This window comes from Cnephaeus nilssonii, assembly GCF_951640355.1.
Source record: "Cnephaeus nilssonii genome assembly, chromosome: 21".
NCBI lineage: Eukaryota > Metazoa > Chordata > Mammalia > Chiroptera > Vespertilionidae > Cnephaeus > Cnephaeus nilssonii.
Genome location: NC_137092.1, coordinates 22,711,229 through 22,728,542, shown reverse-complemented (window position 1 = coordinate 22,728,542; position 17,314 = coordinate 22,711,229). Strand labels below are relative to the sequence as shown.

The following is a 17,314-nucleotide window of genomic DNA, read 5'->3' as shown; positions in this document are numbered from 1 at the left end:
CCTCTGCCCAGCCGGAGGCTTCTGAAAGGTCTGGTGCACCAGCGGACAGGCACCCAGCTCCACCGCGAAAAGCGAAAGCGTGTAGGGGACCCTACACGTGCATGATTCAATCATGCACTGGGCCTCTAGTAAATACATAAGTAAATTAAAAAATTTTTAATTGTGTGAACATGTTTATCATCAACAGTAACAAAAATTTAAAAGAGCTTATCATTAAAAATCCTTGATTAGCCCTAACTGGTTTTGCTCAGTGGATAGAGCGTTGGCCTTTGGACTCAAGGGTTCTGGGTTCGATTCCGGTCAAGGGCATGTACCTTGGTTGTGGGCACATCTCCAGTAGGGGGTGTGCAGGAGGCAGCTGATGTTTCTCTCTCATTGATATTTCTAACTCTCTATCCCTCTCTCTTCCTCTCTGTAAAAAATCAGTAAAATGTATTTTTTTTAAAAATCCTTGATTAGACATTTCATGTAGCCATTTCAAACATGAAATTATTTTTGTGGAAGCTCAAGCTTTCTTTCCTCATTTAAAGTGTAATTTTTTACTTATGTAACATTAATGTCAGGTGAACAACATAAGGATTCGATATTTGCATATGTTGCAAAATGATCACCACAGTAAATCTAGTTAACATCCACCCCCATACATAGTTACAAAACCGTTTTTCTTGTAATGAGGACTTTTAAGATCCCTCTCAGCAACTTTCAGATATGCAACCCAGATGCTTGAGGTCAGTACAATTAGGGAAACTGGCTCTGACAGAGCTGCCTGCAGTTTTAACCAACTGCTCTGCCTATAAAGGTAGAAATTTCCATCTTTCTCAAGTCCCCACCCCGCCTCCCATGACCCCATGTAAGTCTCCAAATTCTATGGATTCTCCATCTCAGAGGTACTTCCTGAATCCAAGCCATCTCCACTGCAAAGCCTCGGACCCAGCTCTCATCGGTATCAGTTTCCCGGGCCACTGCTGTGCACTCCTGGTTGGTCTCTCTGCCATCTGCAAACCGAGAAAGTCAAATTAAAGTCAAATAGGAAAAAAAAAGTCAAGTTTAAGTCTCCTTAGTTTCTTACAGCTCTAAAATAAGATTTGCAATTTTATCTAGTGACAATGAATTCCAGCCTTTTCATTAAGCAATTCATATAAACCAATATTCACTCCTTTATTTATCCAAATGGATATAACATTTCAAAACAATAAGTGAGATAAGTATAATTTTTAAAGCCTTGAAATCTTTGATGACCTTTTGTCTCGGAAACAAACCCAAAAGTCAACAAATTTAATTGTTCCTCCCCTTCTTCTAATAACCCCATTTGCACATACGTCAGTCTCTTAACAAATCCAAACAAGAAGGGAAGTATTAAGAGTTTTAAAATGTCTACATATAATATTTTCAACAAAGGGATGACCAACATTAATTAAAAAGGAATCTGAAAGAAAACAGCAACATCATAAAAGTAGATGAGGCCAGCCAGCTAGAGACTCGTGTTGCTGCCTCAGCACTACCCGCCCCCCCGCCCCCCCCCCCCCCCCCACCGCACCTTCCAGAGATGCTGTGCTGACCTTTTTACCACGGAATGCGATGCACTTTCTCAGCATCATTGTCATTTATAATCCCAACAGGCCTGTGTTATAAGCAGGTGCTTGTATCGATTGCTGTTAAAATAAGGGTATAAAAAAATGAATAAATGATTACGTACCTTGTCAGTGGTCCTACAGCATAAGAGACTGAGAACGAACACCCAACACAGGGCCTTTTCTCACCAGTTTTTCTTCTGCAAGAAATCCCTCTGTCTTATTGGGAGACAGGGTACAGTTTTGAGAGCATCATTTATCCAGATATCTTGCCAATTCTTGGAGTAAAAATTGAGGTGAAATTTTGGTTCAAGAGTTTAGGACTCTAGATCGAATTAATTTGTAACAATCAAAGGCTGAGGAAAAAACATCAGTAAGTGGTACCAACAGTTTCATACTTTTTCAAACAGGGAAATCTTTACAGGATGATAAACTAGGTATGTATAACGGCAGCTATGAATTTGAGCGAATACGAAATAATCACGATACTTTTCCCTCTGTGGTCCAAATGCAGCCTCAGAATTTTTCTCATCGTGCTGCTCTCGGCAGGAACGTTCATTGAGGCAGGCTCAGGAGAGGAAACATTTGCCCTCCCTTAGGGAACCCAGGCAATAAAAAGGTTTAGAGAGTAAAAGCCACATCTATTCAACTTGCTTTATTACTAATCTTTTAATTACTTTATTCCCAGAAGCCTAAACTTGGGATCTACGGAAGAAAGTAGCGGCGTGGTTTTTCCAAACCCTTTGGTGTTACTTCAGGTTCTCCTTCTCCAGTAAGATTTTTGAGAGAGGAAAAAAGCTACTGCTGTGTAAACTCAAATATTGGAAAAGAAAGATAAGTGAACATTATTTCTACCATCATGCGATCTGAGCTACTGGAGTAGAATCATAAATCTTGAGTTTGTAGGGTTACCTAGAGTCCTAGACCAACCTCGAATTCCGTGTGAAACAGATTGGGAGTAGAGAGTAAAAGAGAAGCTTATTCACTGTTTCACGTTCCTGGGCAGAGGGTGGCCGTTCCGGGGTGGGGTCGGCTGCCCGATGGAGCACTGCCAGGGGCCCTTGGAAAAGCAAAGCTCCTGCCTTCGGCCAGGAAGCAGAACAGGCTGGTCAGGGACAGAGTGTCCCTCCCCTAAAAACAGAGGTTTTATCAGATCTTTTCCCTCCTAAGACCCTTCAAGGAGCATGACACCATCAACAGGTCCTAGTAACAATCCTACATAATAAAATGGTAATATGTAAATTACCATCACTCCGCTACGCCCACAATTGGGCCAGCAGGAGGCGCAGGGGGCGGGACTCAGGGTGGCCGGGGTAGCTGATTGGGCCAGCAGGACGCTGAGCCGGAAGCTTTCGAAAGGCCTGGTGCACCAGCGGATAGACAGCCAGCTCCCCCGCATCAAAAGCCAAAGCGGGGGAGCTGGCTGTCTGTCTGCTCCGGCACAAGGCCTTTCGAAAGCCTCCGCCGCTCCGGAAGGACTGGTGCACCAGTGGACAGCCAGCCAGCTGGTGCACCAGGTGCATGATTAAATCATGCACTGGGCCTCTAGTAACAAATAAATAAAAATAAAACCTAAGTGTGTGAGAGAGAGGATAGAGACCCAAAAGACTTCCTTTTCCCCTTTTCAAGTCTAAATCCTCCCAAGAGGAGTGCCAACACCATGAGCAGCCAAAGCCTGCGCAGAAAGAGCGGGGCCAGGACGTGACCTAAATGAGGGGGAGGGGAGGGCTTGGGGAGGACCCCAAGGGGCGTGAGGACGGGCTTGGGGAGAAGTTTCTAACTGTACCTCCGAGGGACCCCGCTGGGACGGCTTTCTGTTCCCCGGAGCTCGCTAGCAGTGCCGAGGCCCCGAGCAGAGCGCCTCCGTGGCCCCTGCGCCGGCGTTTCAGGCGCATCGTCCCCGGGAAACACGTTTTCAAACCCCGTGGCGCGGCCCGCGGGCTTCACACACTCTCGGCGGAGAGTCCCACCCCGGGGGCGGGCGCGTACGCAGCTCCTCCGGGAGGCAGCCGCCCGGGTCCCCCGCAGCGAAGCCCCCGCCCGGCGACCCGCCCCCGCCCACGTTCAAGACCGTCCCCCCCAAGACACCCCGCAGGCGACTCTGCGGGGACCGCGCTCCCGGCCGGCCGCTCGGAGGATGGAAAGGAGGGCGCGGAGCCGCTCCAGAGAGGCCCGGGGGAGTGGCGGCGGGGCCCCCCCCAAGGAGAACCAGAGGGCGAAGGCCGAGAGGGGCGGCGGAGGCCGCGGGCGCCGGGATGCGGGGCGCGAGCGGCGGGACGTCGGGCGGGAAGGGAGCCCCCGGGAGCCCCGCGCGCCCGCGGCCGCCGTGGCCGCCACCGTGGTGGACGTGGATGAGGTGCGGGGCCCCGGCGAGGACGGCACCGAGGTGATGGCGCCGCTGGAGAGCGAGCGGCCCGAGGAAGGTACCGCGGGCAGGTTGGGGGCCGGGGAGGGAGAGCGGCCTTTGCACGCGGCCCCCAAGGGGTGTCCGATAAGGTGGAATGAGTCACCGTGCCCAGAGCCACCGAGGCCCGAGCCTGATAGGCAGACACCCCCCACCAGGGGCAGCTACCAAATGCATCCGAAGAAATACAAATAACATCAACTAAGTACCGTGGATCTCGGGGGCCAGTCAAGAATGGGGGGCCGGAGGGAGTGTGGTCTAGGTTAGGGGCCAGTGCACACGGCAGAGAAACCATGCAGCTGGACTTTACGGCCACGGGAGAGTACATGGGCACCCAATTTAAGGGAAGACACGCATGAGCTGGTGGCTCTGGGCAACTGTGCAACTTATTTTTCCATCCTCATCCCCGCCCTTCAATCCTACGGAAAAGCATGTTAAAGCTTCCTGGGGATGATCATTTTTCTAAAAGTAGAGGAAGCAGAGCCAAGTAGAGAAGAGCCAGACGCGAGTTTAAATCTCAGCATTGCCCCCGACCAGCTGTGGCCTTGGGCAAGTAGTTTCTTCTGTGTGGGCTTCATTCAGTCTCTCCAGCTATCGAGTGACTAGAGCCGGGGCCCTAAGCAGTGGATGAGAAGTCTCACTGAGGATGAGGCGCCTTGCTGAGCCCTTGTCTGGGAGGTTTCTGTGGCTCCCAGGAGGAAGGGGAGCCAGAGGCAGCAACATCCACTCCTCTGCCTCACTTAGCCCACACTCCCCACTCCAGGCTACTTAAGATTTAGGAGAAACGAAAAGGCACTTCCCTTTACCAAAATGCTGGGGATCCTCAGACTATGTCATATCTAAAGGCTCTTCCTACTTTAACATTTAATGGTTCACTAGTCACTTAAATCAAACAAATTGGATATTCAAGGAACTGATTCCAAGAGACTATTTTGTGAGCAAAGCTTTCAGTTAGGTTTTGGGTATAGATATTAGTTTTCTGTTCATATCCTTAATTACTGTGTGAAGGAATGTTGAGGCCTTTCTTCACTTATAAAATGTAATTTTGTCTGTATGCGCATTTATTTGTTTTTACTCGGCATGGTTACCACTTTAAGTGAAATATTTGTATTTGCTAATTAAACAGGGCAATAACACTGTTATTGCTCTTAAGGAAGAATAAGAGGGGGAAAAAAGCTAGCGTGATGCTAATGGAGCAGCATTTTCCAAAGTAGATTACATGAGAAACCAATTCCATAGAACGTAGTTTCCTTGGGGAAACATTGCCTGGTCAGATGTTTGGGAAACACACTTCTTCTCCCTTTTCATCAGGGGCCTGCTCCGCCTTCCAGAGGCCCACACGGCCCTTCACACAGACAATGCCCTAACCCTGTGAACTGACTTCCCTGATACCCAGCTTATTCCAATATTCCCACGGAAGTCTACAACTGTTCTGACCCGAATACCAAGGACTGGACAACACATGCTAGTCAGTGAAGGTGGTGAAGTTTCAATATACTTCTTCTTTTTTTTTTAAGGTACCAAGTCTTCTGGGTTAGGGGCCTGTGAGTGGCTTCTTGTCCTCTCATCCCTGCTCGTCATCATCCTGACCTTCCCTTTTTCTGTCTGGTTCTGCATAAAGGTGAGATCCTTTAAGTAATTTCCGGTAGCCTCTCAGTAACCACAACATGCCCTTTTACTTCTGTGTTTCGATAAGGGCTGTCTGCTCCCCATGGAATGCCCTCCCCACTCACCTTCCGGGAGAGCACCTACTCCTTTAAGACGTTGCTCACATGTAACTGTGAAGATTTCCTTGACTTCCCCGGACTGTCATTCCCTTCCTCGTGCTCTTGTGTCACTCTGCTTCCACATCCATTCTAGCACTTACCACATGTATAATATTTGTTGACACCCCATATCTCCGATTACATGGAGAGCCCCTTCAAGACAGGGACCACACCTAGATCATCTGCACTCTGTAACACAAACGATGCCATTGTAATAACCTGGTCATTATTTAACAGGAAAGGAAAAAAGGGAAGACTAGAGAGACTACATATAATAGGCATGCCATTTATACAGCTTTGCCAAAAAGCTGCCTTTAACTTCTCCAAGTCTGTTCCTCACTGATTGATGGGGGATGGGACTAGACAAAGGCAGTTTAGATACATGCCCAGTAAGGTCAGTGATGTGGGAGGGTGCCTGCCCTCTGCCAGGCATACTTGGGAACAAATTAGTGGCCAGGATGGGGGAGAGCTTGTGACTGACTGGTATTAGTTGTTTTTTTTTTATATATATATTTTAAATATATTTTATTGATTTTTTTACAGAGAGGAAGAGAGAGGGATAGAGAGTTAGAAACATCGATGAGAGAGAAACATCGATCAGCTGCCTCTTGCACACCCACTACTGGGGATGTGCCCGCAACCAAGGTACATGCCCTTGACCGGAATCGAACCTGGGACCCTTGAGTCCGCAGGCTGACGCTCTATCCACTGAGCCAAACCGGTTTCGGCAACTGGTATTACTTTTTCTTTAAATGTTCGGCAGAATTCACCAGCAAAGCCATCTAATCATGGATTTTTCTTAGTGTGAAATTTTTAAACTACTAATTTAATCTCTTACTCCTAGTTCTTTTCAGTTTTTCTTTTTCTTCTTGAGTCAGTTTTGGTAGTTTGTGTATCTATAAGATTTTGTCCATTTCATCTAAGTTATCTAATTTGTTGGTGTATAGTTCACAGTATTTGTCTTATAATATTTTTTATTTCTTTAAGGACAGTAGTGATGTCCTTGTATCATTCCTCTTTGCTTCATGGTTTTAGCAATTTGAGTCTTCTTTTTATTGGTCAGTCTAGATAAATATTGGTAAATTTTGTTGATGTTTTCAAAGAACCAACTTTTGGTTCTGCTGATTTTCCTCTATTGGTTTTCTCTTTTCTACTGCATTTATTTCCACTCTAATCTTCATTATCTTTCTTCTTGCTTTAGGTTTAGTTTGCTCTTCTATTTCCAGTGTCCTAAGTAGAAGATTCAGGTATTATTTTGTGATACTTCTCACAGTTTGAAACAAAATATAAGAAGTGATATTAAAATATACTCCCTCTTTCTGTTAAATAACTGTTGATACATATAAAAACTAATGCAGAAGACACAGAAAAATACAAGATTGAACATGCTGTGGAAAACATTTTCTGATTTCTTTGAGTTAGGGCCTGTTGAACATTAGTGGAAGCATTTTTTTTTTTAGATAATCATGGCTCTTTAATAAAAATTCTGTTCATGGGCTCAAAAATGAACATGGCCAATATAGGTGTTTTTTTTATTGGTTTCTGAAACTCTACACTTACTAAATGTAGATTTGGGAAATCTACATAGCAAGTTTTTTCTTGGTTCTCAAAACAAAAGATTCCTGATACTTAGAATTCCTCTCATGTCAAGGCCTTTTGAAGACTCTCTTTTTCTTTCTTGGAGTGATTCAAAAGTATTAAATTTGCTTTTAGGTTGTACAAGAATATGAAAGAGTAATTATATTCCGGCTGGGACATCTGCTTCCTGGGAGAGCCAAAGGCCCTGGTAAGGAACAGTTTTTTAACCCCCTGTAGACTTGCCAATTTCTTCAATCCATGCATATTTGTAATATGGACCTTAGATTACAGGAAATAACTTGATTCATGATATCTCCATTTTCCAATCTGGTACTGGTAACATGGTTTATTAAGAAATTCTTCAGAGAGCATTACTACCAGGTCACAATAACCAAAAGAGAAGATGGGTGCAGAGAACTAAATGCCAGGGCCAGGCTGGCCAGAGTAACAGGTGGGCTTAGAACCCATGTCCAGGCACGAGTTTTAGTAGAATGTGTGTATGTTCAGAGTTCTGTGAATTCTCAGAGCAAAGCTAAGCTAATTCAAAGTCTAGAGGGTCAGACCAAACTATGGGAAATAGGCAAAGTTCAGCATCCAGGTAACACATTGGTTTTTAGTTGATGGAATTGAAGAAAAACAGATTGAGCACTTCTTATAGTTCAGATACTGTATAACTACCAGAGATATCACATGAATGAGACATGGTTTCTGAATCCTAGGACCTTGAAGTCCAGTGGAGCTGATGTTCAGAGGTCCAGGGGATAATGGGCACTGACAGAAGCATGGTTAGTCTGAAAGGTCTAGTAGTTGGGATTTGGAGAGCCAGGTGAGCCAGGAAGGCATGAAAAGGAGCCAAGTCCCACAGTGCATATATTGGAAAGGCTCCAAAATTCCAAGCCAGCTCTACAGAAAAAGGTAGAGAATAGAGACCAGACTAGAAGACATAAATCAGAGTTAGGAGATTCATAATCAACAGACCAAGGTGATCATACAGCCTATTTTGCCAAGGATAATCTCTGCTTATGCCTGTTGTCCTGGAGTAGGTTGTAACTGTGCTCTCTTTTCACTCTCAAAAGTGATTGAACAACAAATTATATAGTAACCTTACCAACAACAAACACTATAGGGGTAGTGGTGGGGTTGCCCAATGGCCTGTGTGTAGTTGCAGGTTAAGAAAAGCAATGAAATGTGCAGCCTGACCCCCCAAAAGTGAACCCCAAACAGTCTCCATGCTAGCCATTCACCTGTAACTTTCTCCTCCCCCTCTTCTAGGTCTCTTCTTCTTTTTGCCCTACCTGGATACCTACCACAAGGTTGACCTTCGTCTCCAAACCTTGGAGATTCCCTTTCATGAGGTAAGCCAAATGATAGATTTTGCTTTCTCTACATTTTACATGGTTGGTCTAGGGCAAAATGACTACTTAAGATCAAAAGTAGAAAAGGGAAATAGAGATATGGACTACATCAAAATGAAAAAATTCCTGTACATCAAAGGACACAATCAACAGAATGAACAGGCACTCTATGGGATGGAAGAAAATAACATGTCTGATAAAGGGTTAATATCTAATATATATATAAAGAAATCTTACAACTCAACAAGAAAGCAAACAACAAAAAAAAGGACTTGTGATGGTTAATTTTTATGTATCAACTTGACTAAGCTATGGTACCTAGATATTTGGTCAGGAACATCTGGATGTTGCTGTGAAAGCACTTTTAGATAAGATTAATATTAAATCAGTAGACTTTGAGCAAGGCAGATTACGTTCTAGAACGTGGCTGGGCCTCACCCAATCAGTTGGAGGCTTCAAGAGAAAGATTACACTCCCCTTGAGGAGAGCCTTCTGCCAACAGACTGCTCTCAGGCTGGAGCGGCAACATCAACTTTTCCTTGAGTCTCCTGTTGACCTCTCCTGAAGATTTTGGACACACCAGCTGGGCTAGCATGACTTTTTGTCAGCCTCTACAATTGTGTAAGCCAATTCCTTAAAATCTCTTACACACACACACACACACACACACACACACACACACACACTGATTCTATTTCTCTGGAGAGACCTGGCTGATACAGACTTGAATAGCACATCTCCAAAGAAAATATACAAATTGTCAACAAAAACATGAACAAATGTTCAAAATCACTAATCATTAGAAAAATGCAAATCAAAACCACAATGAGATCCCACCTCACATCTATTAGGGTGGCTACCAAAGAGAAGGAAAAAAAAAGCCAGAAAATAACAAGTGCAGGCATTGCAACCCTTGTATACTATTAGTGATTAGGTAAAATGGTACCGCTGCTGTGGAAAACAGTACAGCAATTCCTCACAAAATTTAAAACAGAATTGCCATTTGGTCCAGCAATTCCACTTCTGCGTATATACCCCAAGGAACTGAAAGCAAAATTTTGAAGAGGTATTTATATACCTATGTTCATAGCAATATTAGTTACAATGACCAAGAGGTGAAAGAAACCCAAGTGTCTATTAGTGGCTGAATAAACTAAATGTGGTATATACCTACCATGGAAAATTATTCAACCTTGGAAAGTAAGGAAATTCAGACACTTACTACATCATGGATGAACCTGGAGAACATTAAGCTAAGTGAAATAAACCAGTCATGAAAAGACAGTACTGTATGATTCCACTTATATGAGGTACCTGGAGTAGTCAAACTCAGAGAGACAGAAAGTAGAGTGGGAAGTAGAGAGGGGTTGGGAAGAGGAGTGGAAAGTTCTTGCTTAATGGGTTTCAGTTTTACAAGATGAAAGGAGTTCTAGAGATTGGTTGTACAACAATATGAATGTACTTAACACTACTGAACTGTACACTTAAAAATGGTTAAGATGGTAAATTTGATGTTATGTGTATTTTACCACAAATAAGAAATTTAAAAAGTAGAGGTAACACCTAGATTTTTTCTATTAGTAATTTAGATTTATAAGTCTTTCCTAACTGTCCCCCACTTTCAGTTCGAAGATCTTTCTTATGCTTTCTTTTGTTAAATAAAAACAGAAATTATATATTTTTAAAGGCTTATTTCAGATAATAAAATGTAAAAAAGAAAAATAAAATTTACCCCTAATCCTATTACCTATAGATAGATGTAGATATTTTGGAGTGTATCCTTTCAGACTTATCTGTGTGTGTGGTTATATTTACAGACAGGAATATATATCAAACCATACATTCCATAGTATCATGACTTATTTTATTTTTAATATATTTTAATTGATTTCTTTTAGAGAAAGAGGAGGAGAAAGGGAGAGAGAGAAAGAGAGAGAGAGAGAGAGAGAGAGAGAGAGAGAGAGAGAGAGAAACATCAATGACAGAAAAACATCAACATCAATCAGCTGCCTCCTGCATGCTTCCTACTGGGGATCAAGCCCATAACCTGGGCATGCACCTTGACCGGAATTGAATCCTTACCTCTTTTTTTTTCGAATCGTTACCTCTTGGTTCCTGGGTTGACATTCAACCACTGAGTCACACCAGCTGGCCTAGCATGACTTTTTTTTTACCCAACAATTTTTGTGATTATCTTTTCATACATTAGCTGTGTTTCTACCCTTTTATTTTACATGGACACAAAGCATTCTAGTGTATGGACGTATGTACCACAATTTATAATTCCCTATTGTTGATATTAGGTTGTTTCCAATTTCTTATTACAGTAAGCAATACTGTGAATAACATCCTTGCAGCTAAATCCTTACAATATGTCCTTGTGAAGGGTCTGAACATGGAAATGCGGAGCACATGCGTCTGTGTGGGCACTGGGCGTGCATTACCAGCCTGCCCTCTAGTGTACACCCAGCACGTAGAGCATGCGCGTGCTTGTTTCCCAGACCGTGCTCCTCTTTAGCACATTTTTGGGGGCATCAGTTTATAAAGACCTGATAAACAACTGATTTTTTCATGTAAGAAAATTCTTCCTGATTTTTTTTTACAAAAATATTTACAACAGGATTCCCTTAAATTGTGAGTGCTTTGGTGTAATTAATAAAAACTCCTTAATCTTCAGAAACATGTCTATTTTGAATAATGGGTAGGCCAACTACTCTTTGGTTTTTTCCTTGCTAAAATCTTCCTTTGAGAAAATTCCCCTTGAACACATTTAGTTCCAGTTCCTTTAATCCCGAATGGGAAAGGAGTCCAAGAATCAGGCCTGTCAGCCACACTCTCTTTTCTGCATAGGTTGTGACCAAAGACATGTTTATAATGGAGATAGATGCCATCTGCTACTACCGAATAGAAAATGCCTCTCTTCTCCTAAGCAGTCTTGCTCATGTGTCCAAAACTATTCAGTTCCTCGTGCAAACCACCATGAAGCGTCTGCTAGCACATCGATCCCTCACTGAAATTCTCCTAGAGAGGAAGAGCATCGCCCAAGATGTAAAGGTACTTCAGTAAATTTAACATTGAATGTGTTGAAATGTATCTTTATCTTTTACTCATTTTCTTCATTGATCATTTATAGAATCTGCCATGTGCCAGGCCTTCACTGTTGAAGGTGCTACCCCTTAAGAAACTGATAGCTAAGTAAAGATTATCACATTGATCCTGAACCAATCATAGTCACCGGTGTGGTGCAGGTTAGGCAGTCATTGCCATAGTACTTGCTCTCAACCCTACTCCAGCAGCTTCAGACTCACTGTAAAGCGCCCACATAGCACAAAGTGGTGGGAGTGGGAGCTGGCCGGGTGAGGATGGGGGCTGGATGGGAAAGGTTGGTGGCATACCAAGATGATAAGTAATGTCTCCTGGGAGCTGTCTAGTTGGGGAAACAAAGTTAAACAATGATAAGTTCAAATCAGACTTTCAGATAAAAAGATGTCACAGACCCTTACATGATTAATTTCCCAATCATCTAGATTTAACTGATCTGGAATTGGGGGGTGGGGGTGGGGTGGGGCGAGAAGAGCCAGAACTGCCTCTCAAGATTGGGAAAGGTATTGAGAAGAGAGGCAAGAACAAAGCAGGATTCCAGAAAACGGACCAGTCAAGTGGTAGTTACCACCAGTGACAGAGCCTGTCATGAGGCCATGGGCACAGAACTGAGTTAGGGGGTGATGAATCATGACTGAAAGGGGGACCTCCAAAAGGAGGCTCTAAGGACCAAAGGCATCTCTATATATATAAAAGCCTAATGTGCAAAGTGTCCCTTCGGGAGTTCGGCCGACCGGGAGTTCGATTGCTCACTATGATGTGCGCTAACCACCAGGGGATGGTGCAGAATGAAGAAAGGCCCCGGCCGGCAGCCAGTAGTCACTAGGGACTCTACCCATGCACAAATTTTGTGCACTGGGTCTCTAGTTGATAATAATTATGCTGATGGGGCCTGAGCAGACACTAATCTGAGAAAATGAAGTACCCAAATGTTTGTGAGTTGTCCCACTTGTTACTGATAAAACAGTGATTAGCATCCTGGTTGTAAATAAAGGGAAGAATTCAGTAAATAAGAGAAGCTAAAAAGAGGAAAAGTTATAACAAGAGGGACACAGGAGAGTTGTTGCTCTGGAATTTAAAAACCATCCAAATGTGCCCACCCCCCCTCGGTCCCCGTTCATCCCCTCTTCCTGTTCTTCCCTCCCCATTAAAGGATAAAGTCCAGATTCTTGACATCCAAGCTTGCCTTGTTACACTGAATTATATTTTATGTATTTATACATTTGTCTTCCGGGTTATGAACTCCGTATGGCAGGGGCCATATTTTGTTCCTCTCTCTGTCTCGGAGCCTGGCACAGGGCGATCACACAGCAGCCGGACAATGCTCCTGGGCTGAGTGAAGAAACAGCCCAGCTGTTGCAGCCTCACTTCTTGCTGTCCTTCCCCCGGGTATCTGATACTCCAGCCTCCTTAGCCTTCCGCCGGCTTCCTTGCCTCCTCTGAGGCTGTCTCCCCTGCATGGAATACTTCCCTTTCTCCACAGGCAAATCCTATTTGTTCTTTACGATGCCACCTCCTCTGTGACGGCTTTTTCAACACTCCTTCCTCTCACCAAACTCCCAAATGAGTCTTCTCAGGTTTCTCAATGCACTAAGCTTATTAGTTATCTAACAACTAAGAAATCATCAGAAATGATTAAAAAGGAAAAGAATATCAGCCCACATGTGGAGCTCCATGCCTTGTCCATTTTTCTCCAGAACCCGCAGTTCGTTTTCTCCCGCCTCCTGGGACTGGACGTGGGGGGAACGGATGCCACCAACAGGAAGGCCGTGCAAGCACCTGTCATTGAAAACACCTGTTATTTGAGAGCGAGACTACAGACTCTGGGTTTCTGATAAATGCATTTTAAAACAGATTTAACAAATAAGCCCTCTGTAGCATTCCCCATTGCTTTTATGACAAATCGCCACAAGCTTGGTGGCTTAAAACAACATCCATTTCATCTTGAACGGTTCTGAAGGCCAGAAGTCCAGAGTTAGCTTCACTGGGCCAAAGTCAAGGAGTCAGCAGGGCTGGTGCCTAATGGAGGCTCTGAAAGGAGAATCCGTTTCCTTGCCTATTTCAGCTTCTAGCGGCCGCCTGCATTTCTTAGCTCCAGGCCCTTCCTCCATCTTCAAAGTAATCACTCCGCTGTCTGCTTCCGTCATCACATCGCCTTCTCTTCTGTAGTCAGATCTCCCTCTGCTTCCCTCTTGTAAGGACACTTACAAGCACCACCTGGAGGTTGTCACTGACATCTCAACTCTTCCCTCTACAGGTCGCCTTGGATTCAGTGACCTGTATTTGGGGAATCAAAGTGGAGAGAACAGAAATGTGGGTAGGAAATTAACTGGGCAGAACAGTATGATAAATGGAAATATTTTGGTTTTATTAAAAAAATTTTTATTTGATAAGTTATTTTTCATTGCGTGAGTATATGACTATAGCCATAATAGCATAAATTTGGGGGAGAAAAGAGAAAAAACACCTATACCTATTATTTCATAAATGTAACACAATCATTGTGACATTTGGGCCAATTACTTTCATTTTTTCTGTATGAATTAAAAAAATTTTTGAGATAAAATCATATAACATAAAACTCATCTTTTAAGCCACTTTAAAGTACAATGCAGTGGTTTTTAGTATATTCACAAAGTGGTGCAATCGTCACTACCAACTAATTCTAGAATATTTTTATCACCCCAAAAAGAAAGCCTGCGCCCTTAGCAGAAACCCCTTTTTCCCTCCTCCCCAGGCCCTGATAACCACTCTCTCTCTCTGGGTTTGCCTGTTCTGGCCATTGTATATAAAGGCAATTATACAATATGTGGCCTCTGTGTCTGGCTTCTTTCACTTAGCATAATGTTTTCAAAGTTCACTCATGCTGAAGCATGAATTAGTACGTCATTCCTTTTTATGGTCGAATATTATTCCACTGTGTGACTAGACCACATTTTGTTTATCTTCGCATCGACTGATGGACATTTGAGTTGTTTCCACTTTGGGGCTATTATGAATAATGCTGCAACGAACATTCACGTGCACGTTTTTATGTGAACATGTTTTCAATTCTCTTGGGTAGATACCTAGGAGTAGAATTACTGGGTCATATGGTAACTCTATATTTAACTTTCTGAGGAATTGCCAGGCTGTTTTCTACCCATGTATTTTTCATTGTTGCATTCAGGGTAAAAGTAAAATGTTGTATCTTTTTTGTAATACATTAAGTATTGTTCTTATTTGGTCAGTTCTGTGCTTTTCAGAACAATTCTCTTGTATAAACTTAGATAACTTCCCTTATTCTTATTATTAATAACGTGGTTCTTCAAGGCTTTTTTTTCATTGTTCTAATTTAATAGCTGGGATTTAGATTAAACTAAGTGGGGGGGAAAGCAACATAATCCATCAACACAAAATTTGTTCTCCGTGGAACGAGAAACCCATAGCTCTACTGTAGCATCAGTGATAATAAAAATCTGCAATAAGGCACTGACCCTTGAGACACACCCTTAGCCGACTGTCTGCCCAGGGATCTAGGGATGGCACTCTGTTAATCAGAATTTTCTGTGCGTCGAGAAACAACCGTAGGGGAGTGGGTAAGACTGTACGGAAGCTCTGACTGCTGAGAGCAGTGCCGCAAACCTACGTGGCCACGTTCTTTCTCTTTCAGTAAGGATGTGAGGCTGCCGGCCGGGCTTCAGCACTCCCTGGCGGTGGAAGCCGAAGCGCAGAGACAGGCCCGAGTGCGGGTGAGCCAGCGCTGAGCAGGCCCTCTGCCCTCCGAGGCTGTTCTTTGAGGAGCACCGGAGAATCCAGAAGGCCTGCTCAGGCAGAGCATTTCCCCTTTGCTTCCCAACCTCCCATTCGTCCAGGCACTGGGAGGAATCCAACCAACTCTATTAAAATCACTCGTGTGCTAGTAGCTCCTAAATGACTAATGCAACATCTCCTCCCGCTACTCCCTCTCTCTGAGGCCATTGGATTACAGTGACCATCTCCCCCAGCGTGAGTCTTGTCTTCATTCTCTCTCCCTAAAGGCATCTCACCACTCTTCATCCTTCTTCTCTTGTGCTGGCATCTGTCCTGGGTAATATCAGTCACCGGTCACCTATAGGTTAATGACACCCAGACCTGTCTCCCTAGCTCTGCGCACGCTCTGGAGAGACAACCATGCTCAGGGGCCAGTTTCCTCCACACCAGAGCCAAGAGAAGGCTGTGGGACCCATAGCCTCTACTCAGACATACCAGTGAGAAGCGAGGATGTGGCTGCCAGCAACTCCTGACTGGTGTGGGTGGAATGGGAAGAGGAAAATGAGGACTGAAGGGGAGGCAGATTTCTTTTAAGGAACAGGAAGTAGGTGGAAAAACCCCTAACCACATAGAAGGCTGATAACTGAGGGGAAGTGGAGGATGGGGAGGAAGATGGTCTTCTGGGCAGAATGGTATCTAACCCTCTCTGCCCACTTTACAGTGGCATTTAGCTGGTAAGATGGGTGTTTTTCCTTCTGAAAGGCTTTCCCACTCATTTTGCTTGAGTTGGGAATTACCCTTTCAGGATTCCATGTTTTTGCCTGGAATATTGGCCAACCTTTTCTCTATGTGGCAAAATCCTTCTAATCTTTCAAGGCCCACTAGACATAACTCCCAAACACTTCACTATGCTTGCCATTTGTTGCCTCAACAAATTCTGCCCTAAATGACAATTAATAGTGTCATCTGTCTTCCCTAGAGCAAGATCCTTGAAAACGAAGACCGTCTGTTCTATGCTTCACAGAACCTGCCACATAGTAGATGCTTGCTGAATAGTGATTAAAACTGTCAAGGAACGAAGAAGGGAACTCACTTTGCTTTTCTTCACGTCTGTTCTCTAGATGATCGCTGCAGAAGGGGAGAAAGCCACCTCCGAGTCCCTGAGAATGGCAGCAGAGATTCTATCAGGCACTCCAGCTGCTGTTCAGCTTCGATACCTCCACACTCTTCAATCCTTGTTCACGGACAAACCTTCCACCGTGGTTATACCTTTGCCATTTGACATGTTAAATTTCGTGTCTTCTCCCAGCAACAGAACTCAAGGAAGCATCCCCTTCCCAAATCCTTCCAAACCTGTTGAACCATTGAATCCTAGAAAGAAAGACTCTCCCATGTTGTAAGAGGGGCGAAGGATAATATGTGGGAGCCTGTCATGTAACAGCCACATCCCTGAGTGTTATCACTTCCTGCTCTTTCTTTGGTTGCCAGATAGAATGCCCTTGGAATGTATGAAGTTGCAATGCAGCAACCTACCTACATGAGAAGACAGTGAAATCCTGAAATGACCAAGAATAGATACAACAAGTAGATCATCTAGTCAGAGTAATGATGGGAAAGAGCTTTAGCCAACATTCTACTTTGGGAAGAATTTTGAGTCCATATATGGCTAAACTTAGATGTGGTTCAAATGTCCTTTTTGCTGTGTGCCCTCTGGCCCCTTTGTTGCTCCCACGGCCCTTTCTACATGCCCTGGTCATTGTGTTTATCACACTGTGTTGTATAATCCTGTACTTAAGATGCAGGCTT

The 17,314-nt window shown here is 43.9% G+C and overlaps 1 protein-coding gene across 2 annotated transcripts; it reads left to right on the top strand.

The window, feature by feature from the left end:
* Window positions 1–3,708: 3,708 nt before the first annotated feature.
* Window positions 3,709–16,908, top strand: NPHS2 (NPHS2 stomatin family member, podocin; the record flags this gene model as incomplete). Of its 2 annotated transcripts, XM_079760555.1 has the most annotated exons (8): window positions 3,709–3,994; window positions 5,493–5,596; window positions 7,455–7,527; window positions 8,592–8,674; window positions 11,525–11,728; window positions 14,034–14,089; window positions 15,429–15,507; window positions 16,630–16,908. In XM_079760555.1, the coding sequence occupies 8 exons, from the start codon at window positions 3,709–3,711 to the stop codon at window positions 16,906–16,908; spliced, it is 1,164 nt and encodes a 387-aa protein (XP_079616681.1). The 2 variants fall into 2 exon arrangements, with proteins under 2 accessions (XP_079616681.1, XP_079616682.1); XM_079760556.1 differs by lacking the exon at window positions 11,525–11,728.
* Window positions 16,909–17,314: the final 406 nt, after the last annotated feature.